Here is a 21,900-nt window from a genome sequence, read left to right as displayed (position 1 = left end):
TGATAAATAATTGGATAGCATCCTCACTGTTAAAATGGCGGTGGTGGCAAGATGCTGTGGGGATTCTTTTCCCCAGTTGATACAGAGAAGCTGGTCAGAGTTGATGGGAAGTTAGATGATGGTAAATACAGGACATTCATTGGCTACAGCCAAGGATAAGGGCAGGCTGCAGCGTGTCATTCGGTCTGCTGAGAAGGTGATTGGCTGCAGTCTACTGTCGCTCCAGGAACTGTACACCTCCAGGACCCTGAAGCGGGCAGGGAAGATTCTGGCTGATCCCTCCCACCCCGGTCACAGACTCTTTGAAACTCTCCCCTCTGGCAGGAGGCTGCGGTCCATCCAGACCAAAACCTCACGCCACAAGAACAGTTTTTTCCCATCTGCCACCAGCCTTGTTAACAAAGCCTGGAAACCACCCTGACATTCTCCCTTTCCCCCACACCCCCCCTTTTTTTTTGCTGACAGGACACCTGTAACTTGTAACTCTATGCGTTACATTAACGCTCAGATTGGACTCCTGCTTTACTTGCACTGCCATACTTGCACAATGATCACCTGCACTGTTGTATTGCTCTTGCATCTTATACTGCTCTATACTTACTCTCACTCACTTAAAACTGTGCACATATATTTATATTATATTGTAGATATGTCTATACTGTTTAATTTGTATTGTATTGCACCAACTATGCCAAAACAAATTCCTTGTATGTCCAAAAACGTACTTGGCAATAAAGCTTCTCTGATTCTGATTCTGATTCCTGCAACAATACCTGTTAGAGGCTGCAAAAGACTTGAGGCTGGGAGCAGGTTTTATTTTCCACCAGGAGGACAACCCCAAACGTACAGCCAGAGAGCTGGAATGGTTGAGATCAAAGCATGTGTGTTAGATTGGCATAGTCAAAGTCCAGAGGCAAAACAATCTAAGAACTTAAGACTTGAAAACTGATGTGAGTGGCCCTACTTCAAATCTGACTAAGCTTGAGCTATTTAACAAAGCAGAATGAGCCAAAAACATTAGGCCCTAGATGTGCAAACCTGGTAGAGACATGCAGACTTGTAACTGCAATGACAGTGAAAGGTGGTCTTCATTGTACTGACTTAGGGGAGCTGAATAAATATGCACACCCCACTTTTCAGATTTTTATTTGTAAAAATGTTTGAAAGCCATGTATTGTTTTCTTTCTCTTCATATTGATGTACTTTGTGTTGGTTTCTCAGTTTAAAGCCTTAAAAAGTACACTGACGATTGTCAGAATAGTGTCAAAACATTTTTGCAAGGCATTGTATTTAGACAACACTGCATCGGATGTTTAGTTTCTGCCAGTTTCTACCTCAACCTGTCCTAAAAGAGTATGGGTTTTTAACAAAATTTCCAGGCAACTGACATTGACCTCACTGTTTTTCTTTCAGACTGGTTCAGCCGGACAGGCAGGTAAAAAGCCAATCACATCGCTTTCTTTTTGATTTAGAAGGAAATACTTTGAGGTTTTTTTTTGATACCTTGAACCTCATGAAAGCTGTCACTAGCGGGTTGCTTCCTTATATGTGCCTGTTCAGTTCTGCAGAAAAATAGTGTGGTCATACTTTAACGAGATAAACAACAAATACCACACATTAGTGAGAGATTAAAGCACAAAGAGAAGCACCCTCTAGAAACTGCTGCATTGTGCTATAGGCTTGCACCACCTTTGTGTTACGCACAAAGCAACTTAATACAAATCCAAATGCAAATTTTAGCCCTATTAACACATAAACGCTCTTTAGTGAAGGTGAGATTTTGCAACAAAGCATGTGTTTCTTATTAAAATACTAAAATCACCAATGTTAGTGCTTGAAAATGATCCCAGACAAAGATTAAAAACTGGTTTTGAGTTTTTTCTCTTTAATAGTATTTCATGTGGTACAATGAGATTAGATCTTAATGCATTTCTAAGATGCTCTCACGATCACACAAGAGAGAAAAAAAAACATAAAAGTATGTTGCTCATAGAAGCATTTAACCTCATTTTATTTCATTGAGAGTAAAGATTCTAAAAAAAACAGGTCCCTGTCTGTATGTATTTATGCTTGCTTCACTGCTTCTTTCGCAGATGGAGGTACAGGACTCCACTGACAAGAAGAAGAGGGATGCACAGCCATGCCAGGATGACACAGTAGCCAAAGTGTCCTTTGTTCAGATCTCTGGAGCCTTTCTGGAGAATCTCCTCTCTGTGGAAGGTGAAGATGAGGCAAGCGGCAAAGTCTGTAAAACCTGCAAGAATCACAAAAAAAAGTCTCATATTTACCCGCTTGTTACAAAATTCATCACAGCCCCTGAGTGTAGTCAGATTCAGCTCCAACATTGTATCTCATTTGTGTCTTTGAGCTCTATTATTAGACCAAAAAAAGATCTAGCTCCAAGAAAAATTATTTAGTTCACTGTTTGATTAATGTGAAATTTCTTTGTAATAACAGAAAAGTCACCTGATAAAACCTAAGAAGACATAAAATATAAAAGGTAGTATGACTAAATATGACTCTTTTAATTGACATTTACAGCTTAAAAAACAAGTGTTAAAAGCTTCAAGCACTGGGTAATTTAAGTAAGTTTTTTATGCAGCTGCTCAGCCATGGAAACTCATTCCACACGAAGTTTGGGGGTCTGCAGCTACTGGCTCTGCAGAAAGTTGATAACTATGTGCCTCAGCATCTGCTGACCCCCGCTCTGGGATTTTACATAGCATTGTACTTTGTGGCTGAGTTTCTGTCGTTCACAATCACTTCAACTTTGTTTTAATACCACTAATAGTTGTCTGTTGATTTAATAGCGAGGAAATTTCAAGACTGGAGTTTTTGCACAGTAAACATCCCATTACTGTTCTCTGAGCTCCCGGGAGAGCAATCAATTGTTTGTGGGAGTCTGAATTTTATACACCTGTGGCCATGAAGGTGATTGGAACACCTGAATCAGTTATTTGGAAGCATAAGCTAATAGTTTTGGTAATAAATTGTTTATATATAAAGTTGTGGAATTTATTTCGTACTCTTGTCCTGACTGATATGTTTGTAAAATGAAATTGCTTTAATTATTTGTAATATCTCTGCAAGCTAAAGAATGATAATAAGCAAATGTCAAGAAAATCTGACTCGGGCAGCTAAACTTTATTTCAGGTTACTCAGATTCAGTAAAGTTGACCACAGATTTGTTTGTTTTTCAGTTGAATTGTACAGAGTAAATGTCACATGTTTCCACATTCAACGTGGAAAAGGTTTAAAAACCATTTATCACAGCAGTGCCTGGTAATTTTACAGGGGCCAATACAGTTTTCAATAAGATTTATAAAGATAAAGTCTTAAAAGTACCTGCGAATGCCTGGCAGAGGCCTGTAAAGTAGAAGAGACTCCCCCTGGACAAGATGAAGAGCTGACCCAGAAAAACCAGGAAGGAGACAGATGAAAAGACCACAGATAGGATCATGAGGGCCTGGACAGACTGAAGCCAGTCTGGAAGGATGAAAAATGACAGTAAGGTGTAACTAGAAACATCCAATAGCTACACAATATTTACTCATACATAATCAAAAGAATAATGAAATTAACATTTGATTTAGAAAAGTGAGAAATCTATAGATGATTCACCGCTTTCAGTGGTCGTTGCACACACCCAGGTTTGTGTGGTGTTCATATAGAAGCAGTTATGCCAAAGATCAGTGATTTCTGACTCCGTCCATACCCACCAGGACTGCGGGAGGGACAAAATGTGATCATTTAAAACCTTTGGTGGCAGCTTCATTGTGTAAAAGCAAACGAAACTACAGCTGTATTAATGTAAAATTCATCGACTGCACGGTGTTGCCCTCTAGTGTATAAACAAGGATAAAGCACATTCAAACTAATCTTGGGTCTAACCTTTTCCAGAGTGGCGATGAAAAGCATGGCCAAGGTGACCAAATGCAGCACAGTGATGGAAACGAGCAGACACGCCATATCTGTATGCAGCAAGATCTATGTATCCTGCGGCAAAGAAACCTGTAGGATTAAAACAGAAGAAATAATTCTTTAATCAATCAAATATTTTCTTAGAAACTTAATAAACCAAATAGAAAATCCTTGACATTTTTCTTTTACCAATGACAAACATTTTATCTTCCCGCTGCATCTTTTAAACTAGCCAGCAGAAAAAAGTGGACTTAATTTCTGGCTCCTGAGGAAACTCAGACCTCCTTAATCACGCAACTCTTCATCTGTGCTGACAATCTCGGCACATTTATCAAGCCACAAGCAAGACAGAGAGAAGCGGAGGAGGGGTGACTTTATGCTCTGATTTCTCTCTGAGGGAAACCCTAAATCATCAGAACTTTTTAACCTACGCAAACAAAACTGTAACCTATTTACCCAGGATGTTGGATGAAGTGACTCTGTTACCACTAAAGGACGGTAATCTTCTGTTACAGTTAAGGACCAGAAGGCGTGTAAAATTCACGAAAGGAAATATTCTTAACATTAAAATCAAGCTGCAAAAACTCATTTAATATAAACATGTTCCCTGGAGGAACTGGAGGAGGTGTCTGGAGAGAGGGACGTCTGGGCGTCTCTGCTGAGTCTGCTGCCCCCGCGACCCGGTCCTGGATAAGCGGAAGACGACGAACGAATGAACGATGTAACAGCTGCATTTAAAGTTTGATTTATGAAATTTAAATTAGAAATGTCATATACTTACGTTTAAAATTCCTTGCAGTCACAGAACCATTAAGGCTATAATTTACTTAGCTGAGTTTTTCTGTTGTAAAGGTAATCACATTTTTTATTCAAATAATCACCATGTAATATAAAATGACGTGCTCATATGGATAAACTGTAATAGACATGAAGGCCCAGTTAATTATACTGTAAGATCAGAAGGTTAAACTATTAAAAGGAATGCTGGTCTGCATTGTCTTAGCAAATTGTTGTCTTTCCCATTAATGGTTTATTCAAATGAAAATATTTAAACATAAGTGATAATGTGATTAATAAGATAATGATGTCCAGGTGAGTCCTTGCTTTTGGATCTGGTTAAGGTCACAAACTGATGGTCATACGTTCTCCTTCAAGATTTTCGCTGTAAAGAACAGAATTCGTGGTTCTATCAATCACGGCAAATCATGTAAGCCCAGATGCAGCAAAGCAGCCCCAGACCATCACACTACCACCACCATGCTTGACTGTGAGTATAATTTTCTGTTCCTGAAGCATTTTGTACGTTTTACACCACATTTGACGGGACCCACATCTTCCACAAAACTCCACTTTTGTCTCATAAGTTCACAGAATATTTTCATTTTCATCTTGAATATCTTTTTTGGTAAATGTAAAATGGGCCTTTGTGTTCTTTACAGTTTGCAGTGGTTTTTGCCTTGGAACTCTCCCATAGATGCCAATTTTTCCCGGTCTCTTTCATATTATCTTTCATTCTCTTTCTTATCATTAACTTTGACTTTAACTGAGGTAATTGAGGCCTGCTGTGCTTTAGATAAAGTGATAACTTCTTTTGTGACTTGATGGATAAATCATCAATGCGGTCCTGAAGTAACCTTGGTGGTCTGTTCACTTCTGGGAAGGTTTACCACTGTTCCATGTTTCCTCCATTTCTGGATCATGGCTCTCACTGTGGTTTGCTTGTGTCCCAAAGCCTTAGAAATGCTGCTCTAACCCTTTCCAGACTGAAAGATATCAATGACTTTGCTTCTCATCATAGATCAGGGTATCGCTCTTCCTTTTATTCGGATATCATAGCTCACTTTATGTTGTCAGGCAGCTCCTATTTAAGTAATTTCTTGATTTAACAGGCTACTTGGCTGTGGCCTTTTAATAAAATCTGGTTAATCACAGTTAATTGCTGATTTACAAGGGGAACAATTTTGTATTCACAGGTTATATTTGTCTGATATTGAAAATTATTAATATGTCTAATTTCTTTATATGTGACGAAAATACAAACCAGAAGAAATCTCCAAGGTAGCACATTTTTCATGGCCCTGTAAATAGAAAAAAGAAATTGGTCCCAAGATTGACCCTTGAGGAACACTGGTCTTTACCTCTTGAGGAAAGATTGTGAACAAGCCCACTGGCCTGGTTGAAAAGCAACCCTGCACATGGACTCTACCAGGATTCTTCAATGTTGAGATTAAACTGCACTCAAGGTCACTCTTCCATTTTTAAGTTTTTTCAACAGTCAAAAATATTTCTAGATGTCCCAAAACATCAGATGGTGTAATGTTTGGTGAATTAGAAGCTGAACCAAAACGCAAACTTGGGAGCAGCATGGTGAAATTTAATTAAGTAAAGAGAAGTTCAAACCTTTTTAGGGGATCACAAGGAGAAAAGGACCAGAAGCAAGGGCAGAACAACGAGCATGAAAATTGGGAATAACTTGAGTATTCAGCGGAGAACAATGACAACCAGTGAGCTTAAATAATGAGGGATGAGTAGAGAAATGACAAGCAAACCAACAGAGCCATCAGAGTGTCAAGATGTGCGTTTGAAGTAGGACCAAAGTGCAGAGGAGAACTCCAGGACATGGAGAATGAAGGAAGGATAGTTTTAATTCTTGCCCATACGGAATCCAGACAGCAGGTTAAACAATCAGGACACCAGACCAGACACGAAAGCAAGTCATGGAGACAATGACAAAACACAACAAGGAACCAGCCGGGAACAATGTAAACTAAAGAGCTTAAATACAAACGAGAGTACAGGGAGAACCAATGAATAGAGAGATTGATTAATCAAGCAAAACAAGGAACAGGTGTTGGCTTCAGGAAGATGGAGGGAGTGAGACCATTTACCACGTTGAACACAGAATCGAGGGTAAACTAAGAACCAGACCAGGAGACATAAACAAAAACACAACACAGACACAGGCCAGGCATGACACGGGAGATGTGGAGCAGCTGTGACAGGACTACAATGGGGAAGCTGAGGAGGAGAGGCTAATTCTCAGAAACAGAACTGAACTGAGATGCAAAGAAACCCGGGAGAAAAATCGAACGGCGATCTAATCGGAATTAATTGAAAGGTACAGGGAACACAAGAATAAACAAATGGATAAACTGCTATTCAGACACCGACTAACACTTATAAACACATGTACATGAACTGAACATTAACAACAAGGAGTTGATCATAATACACACACAAAAGAAAATTCAAACCCAAACACCTGAAGATTGTGACAGGAGTTTTTTTTCCCCCCAAGAAATAACCTTGCACCAATCTCTGATTGCCATCCTTATACTTCCTGCATACTCTCAGTCTGTACTCAATACTTTCCACTTACAGAAGTGATGCCTTTGGGGTTTTTCCTGCAAAGATGCTATTTAAAAATGTTTTCTGTAGTTTGCTTGAAGGTGGGTTCTTGTCCACCCGCTGGTTGTTGATGTTGAAAAGCTCTGCACTGGTGGTAACATAATCCAATTCTTGGTAGTAAACCATTCAGTGTTGGCAGACACTTCTGAACATGTTCAAACCCTCTCGGTCCCTGCAGTGGACATTTCTCATCTTAAAATTATTGATGCTCCAGAAAACTGTTCTCTCATGTAGAGTTTATTCAGCAGCAGTTTCCTGCATGTGAGACCACTGTGATGTAAATTGAACGAACTGCATGATTTGCTTTAGAGTGATGAATCATTACATGACTAGTTTAAAATTCACTTAGTTGATTATTTTGAGTAAGGAAAGAAATACAATAACGTTTTAAGCTAGCACTAGCTGTTTAAAATGTAATATATGGATCTGATAGGTCTGCAAAACAGTCTTAACATAATATGATCTGTAACAAAAAAGGGAAGACACAAAGTTTACTAAATAGATTTGTCTGCCAGGATTATAAATACAAATTGGCTCTGGATTTAAGAACTGGTGTACTTCAGGGATCTATTCTTTGTCCCTTGCTTTTTTCTATCAAAAGGTGTCCGATTGGTAGCATCACCTTAAAATCTTTTTAGATTACTTAGGAAATTATGTGGTGTTTTGTTTATTGATAAATTCTATTCCTTTGACTTCAGATTTGAGGCATGAGCGTTGAATAATTTTCTGAAACTGAAAGCTTATAAAAGAATTATTGAAGCAGACCCTTTAAGACCATATCAGTTCATATCTTTGTCATAAATCAGCCACGACAGCTTTTCCGTCTTGTCATTTTCTGACTATATAATGGAATTGACTGATCATCTGAACATCTATATATTTATATAGATGTTCTATATCTATGATATATATATATATATATATATATATATATATATATATTTTTTAATCAGATCTCTGAAATTAGTTTCCAATAAATCTTAAATGATCATTCAGTTAAAATCTAAAATTTTAGACAATGAACCTCCAGCTTCCTTCACTTGTATGCATTTCATTCAGTGTACCATAGAATTTAGACATAAGCATTGGTTCACTGCCTTGTTAAACTTCGTCTTTACATTGTAGATAGAACAAACTGATTGAAAATCATCAATGGATTGCCATTAAATAAATAAATCAACGTAACATGATTTGTTTACTGTAAAACCTTGGAGAAGGAGACTGACAACCTTCCCTGTGCCTTGTTATTGTCAGGAGGTGGTCAGAGGGGAATGTGTTCAAATGATTGTATGCAGATGTAGCTTTCTCATCATAAAAAATTTAATATGCCAATAAGTACACAAAACCATCATTCTACTTGTGTAAAATACAACACACTATTTTAACACATTTAATTACTTCTACAAACTCTCTGGTTAACAGCTTCATTAAAAAATGCAGGGACATATTTTGGTGTCATCTAATATATGCCAGGCAGTTGTGAAGAAAAAACTTACCCGTTAGATTCAGAGCAGCCGTATAAAAACTCCTTGATCCTCTGATGTTTTCAGTTGCTGTTCTGCAGAGGCGTTTAGGACTATTAGCTTGAAGAAAAGGGTTCAGAGGAGGAATGCAGAGTTGGACATAGGAGGAGTTCTATACACCCATTTCCTCAAAAACGTTTCCCTGCCCTCCCCCTAAGAACTGTGGTCAACAGATTTCTGGTACAGTGTTGGGCAACTGCACCAGAAATAGTGTTTCCTTGGTAATGCATAAACACACAAATTAATATCCAAAGCTGTGCTGCTGGCATCCAATTCAGGAACTGACATAAACTGTTTGAAAGCACTCAGTGTTTGACTGTCAATTGGCAACTGGAAAGAAAAGGACTGCAAAACTGAATTGTGTCAAAACATTGTCCAACCAGCTGTGCATAAATGCTACAACTTTCACATGTGACAGCTGAGAGACAGGAAAGAGTAGATTACTTTTAACCGTTAATGAGCAGGAAGTCTCAGACCACCCAGAGCACAACACAACACACCCTGTTAACGTCTGAAGAGATTCTGGTTAAAATCACATCAGAAATATTACTTTTCATTGTTTACATTTTACACTTTCTCTCAACTAATCTAAAAAAATCGGAATATCTCCCAAATTACATTGGCATATATTTGGTTATGCTAATATGCTCGATGAATAAAATTAATCCATGTTACTTAAGCTATAAAAACATATTTTCTAGCTACAATACCAGTTATACAGTGTCTGCACATACCCCTTGTACTTTTCCACTATACTTCATTGTATTTTATTAGGATTTTCTGTGATAGACAAACACAAAGCAGCTCATAATTGTGGTGTGCCCTTGAATAAAATCCAGTGAAACAACTTCCATCCATCCATCTATCCATTGCCTATACCATTTTTGCTTGCAGGGTCCCAGGTGGCACGGGGGCGTTCTTGTGCCAATATCCAGCGGTCATCAGGAGAGAAGTGGGAGGAAGCCGGCGTACCCGGAGAGAACCCACGTATGCACAGAAAGACCTCAGGCCGGATTTGAATCCAGGGCCTACTCACTGCGTGGCTTTCCAACTGCCCCACCGTGCAGCCTGAACACTAATTCCACTAGTGTGTATTTTAATTTAAAAAATCTAAATGAGAATTTGTAGCAAGGTTTGATCTTTGTTTTTCAATGACACCTTCTATTCAATCTGAAGGAGCCTAAAATATTCTGCATACAAGAATGAGGGAAAATTCCAGCCTGCAGTTTGCAGAGATCAACAGCTCAGGTGGGAGAACCTGCCTATAGAAAAACTATAAGCCGTGCTCTCCACAAATCTGATCTTTTTTTAGAAGGGTGGCAAAAAGGAAGCCATTGTTGAAAGAAAGTCATAAGGAGTCCCATCGCAGGTTGCCATAAGAATGTACTCTGATTAGATGACAGTAAACTAGAACCTTTGGCCTCGATCCTAAACACAGTGTGAACTACACTACACTACACTTCACTTCACTACACAATACCATGCCAGCACCATCCCTACTGTGAGACATGGTGGTGGCATGCTTTTCCTTAGCAGGGATGTGAATGTTGGTCAGAGCTGATGGGTAAATGGATGGAAGAAACCCTTGGCTGTAAAGGACTGAGGCAGAGGCTGACATTCCACCAGGACGACAGTCCCAAACATACAGCCAGAGCTGCAATGAAATGGTTTAAATAAAAGCATAGGCCTGTTCAAGGGATTTAAGGGGTTACAATGACTCTGTCAGTTACCAGTCGTCAGTCTACCTGAGGCTCTACAGCAAGACCTGAACATTTATGTTCATATATGAGCTCCCATCTGACTGTTTTTTTTTGTTGCAAGGAAGATGTCATGATCTGCATCTGTTTTTGTTTTGTTAATTGCTCCCAACTGTTTTCCGTGTAGTTCTTTTCACCCCAGTTGTATTTCATTTGTAGAAAGTCCTGTTTCCACAAATTAAAATGGACTATTCCGTTTTTGTCGCCTAAAAGATCCAGGAATGTAGTGTGCTTGAGCAAGAACTGGGATCAGACAGGAGACAGAGAAAACTCAGTTACCAAAGGAGAGCGGAAAAAACTAAAAGTGTGAAAAAACAAACATTTTTCAATGAACCTACAATGAATTCGGCTGAGAAAAATACTGTCAGGCATTGGTCCATTGTGGACAGGGGACCAGACTGGATGAAGGAAGAACAAGTGGGTGCCGAAGAACAACAAGGCAAGAATGAGGCTTCAAATGATGAGGTATGATTCATAGTTGTTGTTACAGTACAGTCCAGATAGACAAATTTAACTATTTTCTGCATAAAGTCTGGGTAAAGCAACCCACTATGTTTATTTGTTCTATAATAAACTATGCCGACCAAACCGTGCAGGGTTAGATTCAACGAGTGATGCCACCTGTGCCAGCCAGCTGTACAAAAGTTACAGGATGATTAAGGCTGAATAGAAAAATACTGATCAGTAAATGAAATAAACTAGAAACCAAAACATGCATCTGAAAGTGACTATGAAGAAGAGGAATATGCAGTTACAAGAGTATGTGAGAAACAATAACAGAGAGAAAGAGGAAAGAAGGGATAAAGAAAAGAAGATTACATCAATATTCCTGGAAAAGAGAAACTTAGAAGAGGAGACAGAAATATGGAACGTAGGAGAGCAAGATAGAGAGTAAAGATAGTACATTAGTAAATTACATTATTCAATACCTTTTGCAATTAACCTGTTATGCTCTCAAGTGATTATCTCTTCAGCCAGAAGACACAATTTCTTTCAGAGAAGTCCTACTGTACAATCAAGGTAATTTATGACTTATGAAGTACAGTGTATTGAGCTCATCTCCTCCAATATTAACAGATGTAATGTTTTTTCCAGATTGATTCTCTATCTACACTTCAAGGAAGACCAGTAAGTACTAACAGTTATCCATACTAACCTTTCACAGCATGATTAATTTCTGGCACCCCTTAAGTCTGTGCTCATATACCTCCCATCCCCTCACTCAAGTGGCCTAATATGATTCTTCTCATTTGTATGACTTTCATTTTCATTTTACATTTCTAAACATTTCATGATTGCAGTCACACTCATTCACTTTCCTCGGTCTTTAGATTGATATGTTGCACATTGAAAATACAAAAAGGCAAGCGACAAATTACAAGTTTTACAGCCAAAACAACTTTTTATTCTAGTCGTTTTACAGCTCATGCATGTGTCTCTCCTGCCTGTATGCCTTGCTGTCTGTCATCCTTCATCCAGTCTGGTTTCCTGTGCACACCTGCAATGGGCCAATGTTTGGATTTGCTTCCAAGTACCACCTCTCTGAAACACACTGACTTTTCTACAATTCTCTAACAGCTGTGCCTTTTCATAGAACTATACGACACAAAAAGAAATGTGGTATAAAGTTATGAAAATCTGCTAATTTAGGACTATTTACATTTTTACTATTTTGCCCACCTCCACCCTGTCATTATCAGTTTGTACATAGTGCTGTTGATGTAAGACTTGCTTTACCACTCTTCTATTATAATCATAAAACAAAGTTTTTTTAAAAAGAGTTTTAAAAAAATATTTTTGGCTTCTCTTTGCTTCACAGTATTGTAATTTGAAAATTGTGGCAGACCTACAGATTATTTCACCCTCAGGGCCTACTGGGACAGTTATGAGGAGGGCCCCTTTACAAAGGTTTGCCTTGGGCCCCAAAATGGCTAAGTCCACCACTGCAGAGGAAGGGTCAAAAAGTCCAGTCTCCTGATGTGCAAAGCTGAGCAGAGTTGGTAAAAACCTTAAACATTATGATTAATGTATTTGAAATTCTCTTTTTTAGTTTAGTTAAGTTTAGGCAGAAAATGTAGGAAGAGAAAGGATCAACACCATTCACGTCGTTTGGTACCCTGTGACGCCTTTAGGGACTTTCGGACAAACTACCGCCACGGCTCTCAAGAGTTCATACTAAAACTCTCGTTTGTCGTTATTACTCCCACAGAAAGTGATTTTACATCATTTAGCTCACATCACACAGTTGCTTTTTAGCTCTCTATTAAAGTTCCCTTGCTATTACGTGGCACTTAGGGCTCTGCCCACTAAATCCCACGTTCGGGAGTACATTGAACGCATTACTCGGTCTTCTCCATAGAAAATAACGTCTCGTGTGTTTTCACCGCTCGTTGTGATAAAATTAGCCTCGGCGCCTGTAATAACGTGTTGTAGGGGTATTTACAGGACTTCTCTGGACTCATCCAAGGCGCCATTGTTTACAGATGGCTCAAGCAGAGGTACTGTTCGCATTATCTTTTCTTTTTTCTTAACAGCTAGCTCGTCAAAACCTAAAACCTTTAAACGCAACAGCTGCTCTACCAATGCCTGCACATTTAACAGCCAAATAAAGATGTGTTTGCATCACTGAATGTACGTTTCTTCACAAAAATAAGAGAGGACAGATGGAAGGACAGATCCAGCTGAACCTCGGTGACAATCTCAGCAGTCTGCTAAAATAAACAGCTGCTCCTCTGTAACAGCCCAACAAATTGTTAGGAAACGTTACAGTCAGGATTATAATAAAAGAAATCATCACTAGACCTCCATATAGATACACAAACTGTACTTTACAAACGTAAAAGCATCATGTCTTTATTTACCAAACACTAAGACAAAGTGTGCATGCCAATAAACACTTTAAACGAGTATTCTTTTGTGGTTTTCATCCAGCGCATTAAACGGTTTGTCTTAAACGTATTTGCCCAAATATGTAATTTAGTCGCAAGATGATATAATATTTACAGGATTCCAATGCAATATGGAGAAATATGTTTATTTTTTGCATTTTATTTGCTATCCCATTGTCTAAAAGTTGCATACCTCCATCCATCCATCCAAATTTCTACATTTACCTCAAAGTGAATTTTGCTTTTATATTTGAAAAAAATGCCCAAAAAGCACTTAGAGTTTTGTAAATTTCTGCCTGAAAAGTTATGGAAATTTGACATGAAAATTGTATCACAAGTGCAAGTAGTATTGGAAACAGATACTTATTCCTATGTGGATTCCTGTTGCAGCAGATCATGAAATGGTTGACTGAGGAAGGTCTTGCACCTGAGTCCTCCAAAGAGGCCCAGCTGACTTTTCTGTGGCGTACCTTCCTTCACGCAAGAAGCTGCCTGGACAGTGTGACTAAGGATCTGGAAACCAGCCGCTTGCAACATTTTGCAGAGATGGCAGAGGTAAACAATCACTGCTTATTTAAACAGCACTGTCAGGTTATGTAATGATGAGTGAGACGTGTTTGCAATCTCTCTGTCTGTAAGGTACGCAAGTCTTTGGAGCAGATCAAAATCCTCACAGAGCAGAAAGACGTTTTGGCCCAAGAGATACAAGATGAGAACGAACAACTCAGAAAGCAGCTGCTGCACCTCGTATCACTGCAAGGTAGGAGAACTTTTACTTGCACATTTTGTAAAAGTTTGAATAATTATACACAATTAACAAAACCTCTGCCACATCTTTTGCCATATCTTTATGATTACAGCATGTTATTACATTGTTATTTATTGTACACTGAATGGTTGAAAGATACAAAACATCCGCTTCTCTCGCTCCTTTATTCCAGATGCCCAGATAAATGAGGTGGCTAAAATGTTGTACCAGCAGGGTCTCACGGAGCTGATTCACAGCACCCCCAGTGAGCAGGTAGCGTATCTCCTGGTTGAGAGAGCGTCCCTGCTTGAGAGGAATCATGATCCTGGTGAGCTGACTTGTGATGGAGACCTGGAGAGTCGATTGAGGACCCACACAGAACCACTGAACACCAGCATATGCCCGGTTAGTAAAAGAGCCGGACCAAAACTAATATTTTTGTGAGTTATGGGTCTAATTTTCTAAAGTCCACAGATAAAAACAGACATAAAGTGGCATTTATTTGAGACAAATGGGTTTTTATCTCAGTCCAGTGTAGAGACTAATGCATGATAACGAATTACTGCATTGGTCTGTAGCCTGACCATTCATAGAAGAGCAGCCTATAGGTTCACTATGGTCACAAAATGTGTCTACAAGAACACTGATGAGGACCAAAAAGTGAACTCACATCATACTGATTTTGAAGTCTCTGCATTAGTTACTGGTGCATTGTTGAACTGATTTTAAGGTGGATTTATTGGCTTTCGAAAGTATGAATTAGTCATGTTCAGGTCTTCTGAGAAAGATCTTCTGTTGGTATTTTGTATAACAATTAAAACTAACATCGGGGCTTCATTTGAGTACTATGGCCCTCACCTTTATAACAAGTTTTATTTTTCTTTGGTTCTATTGCATATTTAATATATATAATTTTTGAGGTCTTTATTACTATTTAAGATTTTATCATAAAATAGATGAAATTTGTGTTTTATTATTGTTTATTTTTCTTACAGTAAATACACATTCTACAAATTTAGAATTGTGATTTCAAATTGTTTTCCTCATTACATATAGTTGTGATAGTTTCCTCAGTTCTACATTTTATATAGCATTTTGTTGTATTTTCTTTTAGTAATTATCTTATTTACTTTGTGGTGTGAAGAAGTTTGCTTACATACTTGATCCATTGTTGTTTTGTCTGTAAAGCACTTTGCATTTCATTTAACTATGCTGGCTGATTGATTTATTGATTGAAGTAGTTAAGTTTACATGTTCTTTCTTTTCTTTACATTTATTATTTAGATTATTTATTATTTTTTTTATGGTTTTAACTCTTTTCCTCGTTTCTGGTAATAATTGTAATTTTGCAGACTACCCACAAGAGGGCCCCACGACATTTACAAAGCTCATTGAAGAAAATTTTTGGACTCCATAAGAATATAGAGAGGAAGCACACCTTCGTACCTGTATGTATAAATGCTTGTATATACAGTGCTGGGTTTCTCATTTTCAAGCTAGTGAGGCAGAAGTTTGAGGTTTTAAGGTGTTTGGGATGTGCCACCTTGCACATCTAAATTCACATGCAAAAGTAGATTTCCCTAGCAAAACCGGTTTTCCTGTGTTGATCCATGCGTCTGTGGTAGTGATGGGACTTATGGCTCTTTAAAGTGAACCGAACCTTTAGGGTCGGTTCGCTTCAAAGAGCCGTTCAAAAGAGTCGTTACAATTACCAGTTTTTGAAAATGTGCATATTTCAAATAACAAACAATTTTACCCCTAACATATGTTAAATATATCAATTTTTGGTAAACCTGGCATGTGTGGGTGAAATTTAAACTAAAGCTAAATCATCTGTATTAAGAAAGATTCATTGTTTTATTGGAAAGGTGCAAAATAGAACTACAGTATGTTCATGCAAAAAAATCTTTATGTACAGTGCCTTGCGAAAGTACTCGACCCCCTTGAACTTTTCAACCTCTTGCCACATTTCAGGCTTCAAACATAAAGATATAAAATTCTAATTTTTTGTGAAGAATCAACAACAAGTGGGACACAATCGTGAAGTGGAATTAAATTTATTGGATGTGTCAAACTTTTTTAACAAATAAAAAACTGAAAGGGGGGCGTGCAATATTATTCGGCCCCTTTATTTTCAGTGCAGCAAACTCACTCCAGAAGTTCAGTGAGGATCTCTGAATGATCCAATGTTGTCCCAAATGACTGATGATGATAAATAGAATCCACCTGTGTGTAATCAAGTCTCCGTATAAATGCACCTGCTCTGTGATAGTCTCAGGGTTCTGTTCAAAGTGCAGAGAGAATCATGAAGACCAAGGAACGCACCAGGCAGGTCTGAGATACTGTTGTGGGGAAGTTTAAAGCTGGATTTGGATACAAAAAGATTTCCCAAGCTTTAAACATCCCAAGGAGCACTGTGCAAACAATCATATTGAAATGGAAGGAGTATCAGACCACTGCAAATCTACCAAGACCCGGCCGTCCCTCTAAACTTTCATCTCGAACAAGGAGAAGACTGATCAGAGATGCAGCCAAGAGGCCCATGATCACTCTGGATGAACTGCAGAGATCTACAGCTGAGGTGGGAGAGTCTGTCCATAGGACAACAATCAGTTGTACACTGCACAAATCTGTCCTTTATGGAAGAGTGGCAAGAAGAAAGCCATTTCTCAAAGATATCCATAAAAAGACTCGTTTAAAGTTTGCCACAAGCCACCTGGGAGACACACCAAACATGTGGAAGAAGGTGCTCTGGTCAGATGAAATCAACATCGAACTGTTTGGCCACATTGCAAAACTATATGTTGGCATAAAAGCAACACAGCTCATCACCCTGAACACACCATCCCCACTGTCAAACATGGTGGTGGCAGCATAATGGTTTGGGCCTGCTTTTCGTCAGCAGGGACAGGGAAGATGGTCATAAATTGATGGGAAGATGGATGGGGCCAAATACAGAACCATTCTGGAAGAAAACCTGTTGGAGTCTGCAAGAGACCTGAGACTGGGACGGAGATTTATCTTCCAACAAGACAATGATCCAAAACATAAAGCCAAATCTACAATGGAATGGTTCACAAATAAACGTATCCAGGTGTTGGAATGGCCAAGTCAAAGTCCAGACCTGAATCCAATCGAGAATCTGTGGAAAGAGCTGAAGACTGATGTTCACGAACGCTCTCCATCCAACCTCACTGAGCTCGAGCTGTTTTGCAAGGAAGAATGGGCAAGAATTTCAGTCTCTCGATGTGCAAAACTGATAGAGACAAACCCCAAGCGACTTGCAGCTGTAATTGCAGCAAAGGGTGGCGCTACAAAGTATTAACTCAAGGGGGCTGAATAATATTGCACGTCCCACTTTTCAGTTTTTCATCTGTTAAAAAAGTTTGACACATCCAATAAATTTCATTCCACTTCATGATTGTGTCCCACTTGTTGTTGATTCTTCACAAAAAATTAGAATTTTATATCTTAATGTTTGAAGCCTGAAATGTGGCAAGAGGTTGAAAAGTTCAAGGGGGTCGAGTACTTTCGCAAGGCACTGTATATATTGTCCATAAAATAAAGTATAAAATATCAAAATAAATATCAAATACCCATGTCTTCTTTACAAGTTTTGAGTGCATTGATAGCATTTTAATGCTATATGTAATATAGAAACTTCCTGCATCATTGAATATTATAACTAAGGCAACACACTAATGGTAAACAACACTTAACTGTAAACATTAACCAAATAAAGTGGGCAAACGTTTTGCTGCTCCACTCATTGTTTTGTCCTCAAGCAACGAGCACACTGTAACCATCCCCCTCCTCTCTCTCACTGCATGCGTCTGCGTCGCAGCCAGGTCGTATGCAGCGCCATGCCCCCTGCTGCCACGACACATGAGGATTCAAATAGTGAGCAATAAGCATGCATGCTGTATGTGTGTACCTGCCTGCTTTCGGTTTTTGTCTTTAATTGCCTATGTAATATAATTTAAAATTAAATTACATTGAAAAAGTAGCATTATATCAAGCAAAGTAGTAAGAACAAAGAATCGCTCTCACTAAGACTCGAGTCCTATCGTTCAAGGTAAGGACCCGTTCAAAAGAATCGATTCATTCATGAACGTCACACATTGCTAGTCTGTGGACAGGCTGTTTAGTTTCTCCATCATAGATGTCTGGGTATTCCTCGCTACACTGAACTGCATAGACCATGTCGCTCAGTTGGTGTTTGGATATTTTGTCTTTAGGATGAAACACTCAAGGTTTGTTCATCCTAAGGACAAAACAGATGTTGTGTTTGGAAAAAATCCTTCTGAGTTTTTCAGATGTTCCAGCAATGTAGGGGATGACAGTATTTTTGTATTTCTTCTGTTCAGTGGTGTGTTTTCTGGATTTCATCATTGCCTTAAATGAAGTCCAGTTAGGATATTCACAGGTTGGAAAACTTTTTTGATGTGGTTCTGTTCTTTTTCCTTCCCTTCTGTCTTTGTAAGTACGTGTTTGGCTCGATGGGGTAGAGTTCTGATGACAGAAAGTTTGAGGAAGAAAGCTATCCAAACCAATCCAGCTCTATTAAAAGCTACTTGCTCAATAAATCTTATACCTGGTTGTGATTCCACCCTTGGCGGAAACAACTGCCAGCAAATGTGTGCAAAAACCGGATATGTATGAGGGAAATTTACTGCCAAAAATCAAAAGCACATATTTTCCCAAGCAGGATTGCATTCTGCTTGCGCTCAAAACTAGTAATGCTTGCAATCAAAACTTCTGCTTTCTTTCAAATATACTCTGTTCTCTCTCAAATCTTTGTTTCTGCTCTTTGATCTAATGCATCTTGGATAGATAATTATTTTCCTCCCGCTTCCTTCATCCTCCATGCGCACAAACTTGCTCTCTGCTCGGATCAAAACTGCGCTCTCAAGTTTCTTCCCTGCTCACAAATTCTTTTGACTCTCTCTCAGATTAAAATCGTATCATCTCCTAGCAACCATATCAGCCAATAGAATGACAGTGTGCAACTGCTAGGTCTCAGGCTTAGTTGGGGTGTTCCAATGTCCTATGTTTCTTTCATTTTTGGATAATGGCTCTCACTGTGGTTTGATAGAGTCCTGAAGCCATAGAAAGGGTTTTATAGCCCTTCACAGAGTGATAGATGTCAGATGATTTATTTCTCATCTGAATAAATTTCTTTAGATCGGGACCCGTTGTATAGCTTTTTAAAATCTTTTAGCCTACTTCATGCTGTCAGACAGTATCTGTAGTGGTTCTACAGGTGTGGCTGGTGAAACTGAACCAAAAAACTCTGATCAATAACAGTTTATGATTTGACAAGTGGGGAGGGATTACTTTCTCACATGGGGCCAGGTTGATTTGGTTACCTTTCTGTTGTCAGAATAGTCTGATATTAAAATGTGTTCTTAAACATGTACGTGTGACAAAAAAAAGCTAAACTTGATGAAATCTGTACTGGGACAAATATTTTTAACAGCACTGTCAGTACTAAACAGCAGTGTATTCAGCATATACAAACAAAACTATGAAACTGCTTTACTGTCATTTGGAGCGGATGCAGACTGATGCTTTTTCTGCATGATAATTTCTTACAATCCCTAACACAAACTGACTCCTCTTTTTGTTGTTCCAGTGACACTAACCTTGGCTACCAGCACCAGATAGGAAACTTTGCATGATAGAAGACTTTCAAGCTCCAACACTACTGATGCATCTTGTTCCAGTGCACTTCTCAAGGTCTTTCTGTCCCTGCACGTTTTTCTTTTTTTTTACAAACATTTAAGCTGCTTTAGATGTGTCCATTTCGGTAGCATTTGTCTCCATCTCCTTCCAGGGTGGGGAGACACTTTTGGCTGGTCAACCAAGAAGTTTGGAGAAGGAGTTTTCCCGCCTGGAGCGGGATGTGGAAGAGGGTTCACGCAGGCTGGCCATGGCACACAATGAGATCCGGCATTTGAAAGATGAGCTGGAGTCTGCTCACTTTACCCAGAAAGCATACGGTAAAACATCATAATCTGTGATTAACAGTGTGGTAAAAATTTGAGCTTTGAAAAAAGCAGCAGACTTCACTGTATTAAGAAGAGCTTGTGTTTGTGTTTCAGAGCCTGAGCTGCAGTCAGCACAGGAGGAGGTGGAGCAGCTCAGGAAGGAAGTAGAAAAACTTAAACAATACGGTAAGCTCTTATTTCTTTATTAGATGTACAACTCTAATAATTAGAGAAATTACATGAGTGAAGGGCAACTAGATTAATAGTTTCTGTGATTCAATTCAAAAGTGAAGCACAGATATATTGATTCACTACGATACAAAAGGAGATTTTAACACATGAATGCCAGTGTACTGAAAGTATGTTCATAAACTGTACAGAATATACATTCATTACTTGGCTGGGCCTCCTTTTGCATGAACTACTGCATCAATGTGGCGTGGCATGGAGGCAATCAGCCTATAGCTCTGTTGAGGTGTAATGGAAACCCAGGTTGCTTTGATAGCGGTTTCAGGTCACCTGCATTGTTGAGTCTGAAGTAGGCCTGAAGTGCTCTAAAACATCGTGGTAGATGACTGTGCTGACTTACGTACACAGTATGTAATACACAGTATACTAACAGCAGTAGATTACGTGGCACCACAAATTATCACTGATTGTGGAAACTTTATGCTGGATCTTAAGCAACTTGGGTTATGTGCCTTTCCACTCTTCCTCCAGACTCTGTAACATTGATTTTACAAGAAGAATGCTAAATTTACTTTCATCTGTAAGACGCTTCTGGTGTTGTCACTGGTGCAGGAGTAGCCAATGACTGCAGCACGTTTAGTCCATGTCCTGAATACATCAGTGGGTGGTGGCTTTTAAAGAACTGGCTGCATTCCATTGCTTGAAAATGTTCCCAGTACTCTCGAATGACCTTTACTTCACAATTAATTCATTCCAATTTATTGATCAGGGACAGCATGGTCAATGTCACAAAAGCAACCAGTGCCCTGTAGATAGGCTTTCTAGGTACCTAGCTAATTTGCAGATCCAGTTCATGTTTGGGCTTTTCTAGAAAAAGCAAAAACAAAAATGCATTTTTAGATATTTATTGTTTTTTGTACCACACTTTTTTCTTTCACTAAACGTTTCATTGATATTCTCAAATACAGCGCTTTGTGTAGCCAGCTTCTTTAGCAATGACCTTTTGAATCTTACCTTATATAGAGGTTGTCATAGACTCTGCTGGACAGCTGTCAAGTCAGCAGTCTTCACCATGACTGTGAAGGTCGTAATAAAAAATCATTTCTGTATTAAAATCCCCATTTTTGGTTTTATGTAAAACCTATATTTCCTGAGAAAATGAATTTGCGTAGATGTATTATTCATAATCAGATGAGTCAGTAAGTTACCGCTTTTTGTTTTTTATGAAGAAATGGTCGAACTGCGGAAGGCCAAAGAGCTTAATGACCGTCTGGACCTTGAGATAAGAGCCTTGAGAAACAGAGTCCGCTCTCTGGATGCAGAGAAAAACGCTCTGAAGAAGATGGTAAGACACTTTCTGAGACCAAACACAGCTAAAATAAAAAAATAACTATTCACAGAAGTCAGGACATTATTGGTAAAATCTCATACCAGAGCAATTTGAAAGCTTATAACATTATTATGATAAATGATTAG

The 21,900-nt window shown here is 38.8% G+C and overlaps 2 protein-coding genes and 1 long non-coding RNA gene across 4 annotated transcripts in view; 1 reads left to right on the top strand and 2 right to left on the bottom strand.

The window, feature by feature from the left end:
• Positions 1–1,865: 1,865 nt before the first annotated feature.
• Positions 1,866–8,980, bottom strand: LOC124856436 (epithelial membrane protein 3-like). Of its 2 annotated transcripts, XM_047346838.1 has the most exons (6): positions 8,826–8,944; positions 5,963–5,999; positions 3,892–4,011; positions 3,622–3,724; positions 3,346–3,486; positions 1,866–2,254 (listed from the first exon to the last, which is right to left on the bottom strand). In XM_047346838.1, exons 3-6 carry the CDS (start codon positions 3,967–3,969, stop codon positions 2,076–2,078), a joined length of 501 nt encoding a protein of 166 aa, XP_047202794.1. In that variant the 5' UTR covers positions 3,970–4,011; positions 5,963–5,999; positions 8,826–8,944; the 3' UTR covers positions 1,866–2,075. The 2 variants fall into 2 exon arrangements, with proteins under 2 accessions (XP_047202794.1, XP_047202793.1); XM_047346837.1 differs by lacking the exon at positions 5,963–5,999 and having other exon boundaries at positions 8,826–8,980.
• Positions 8,981–12,969: 3,989 nt separating this feature from the next.
• Positions 12,970–21,900, top strand: part of si:dkey-264d12.5 (coiled-coil domain-containing protein 30) — a 32,156-nt gene continuing 23,225 nt past the window's right edge. The window contains exons 1-8 of the mRNA XM_047348081.1: positions 12,970–13,107; positions 13,888–14,052; positions 14,137–14,257; positions 14,439–14,650; positions 15,598–15,693; positions 20,082–20,247; positions 20,350–20,421; positions 21,654–21,769. Of these exons, the coding sequence (XP_047204037.1) occupies positions 13,093–13,107; positions 13,888–14,052; positions 14,137–14,257; positions 14,439–14,650; positions 15,598–15,693; positions 20,082–20,247; positions 20,350–20,421; positions 21,654–21,769 (963 nt within the window). The 5' untranslated portion in view covers positions 12,970–13,092. The remainder of the gene's footprint in view (positions 13,108–13,887; positions 14,053–14,136; positions 14,258–14,438; positions 14,651–15,597; positions 15,694–20,081; positions 20,248–20,349; positions 20,422–21,653; positions 21,770–21,900) is intronic.
• LOC124857034 lies at positions 21,198–21,756 on the bottom strand. The gene is made up of 3 exons (XR_007035479.1): positions 21,633–21,756; positions 21,439–21,500; positions 21,198–21,291 (listed from the first exon to the last, which is right to left on the bottom strand). It is a non-coding gene; the product is annotated as an uncharacterized LOC124857034 (long non-coding RNA).

The sequence above is a fragment of the Girardinichthys multiradiatus genome, chromosome 20 (assembly GCF_021462225.1).
Source record: "Girardinichthys multiradiatus isolate DD_20200921_A chromosome 20, DD_fGirMul_XY1, whole genome shotgun sequence".
NCBI lineage: Eukaryota > Metazoa > Chordata > Actinopteri > Cyprinodontiformes > Goodeidae > Girardinichthys > Girardinichthys multiradiatus.
Note: the sequence above shows the minus strand (reverse complement) of the source record. Positions and strands in the feature narration are given on the sequence as shown.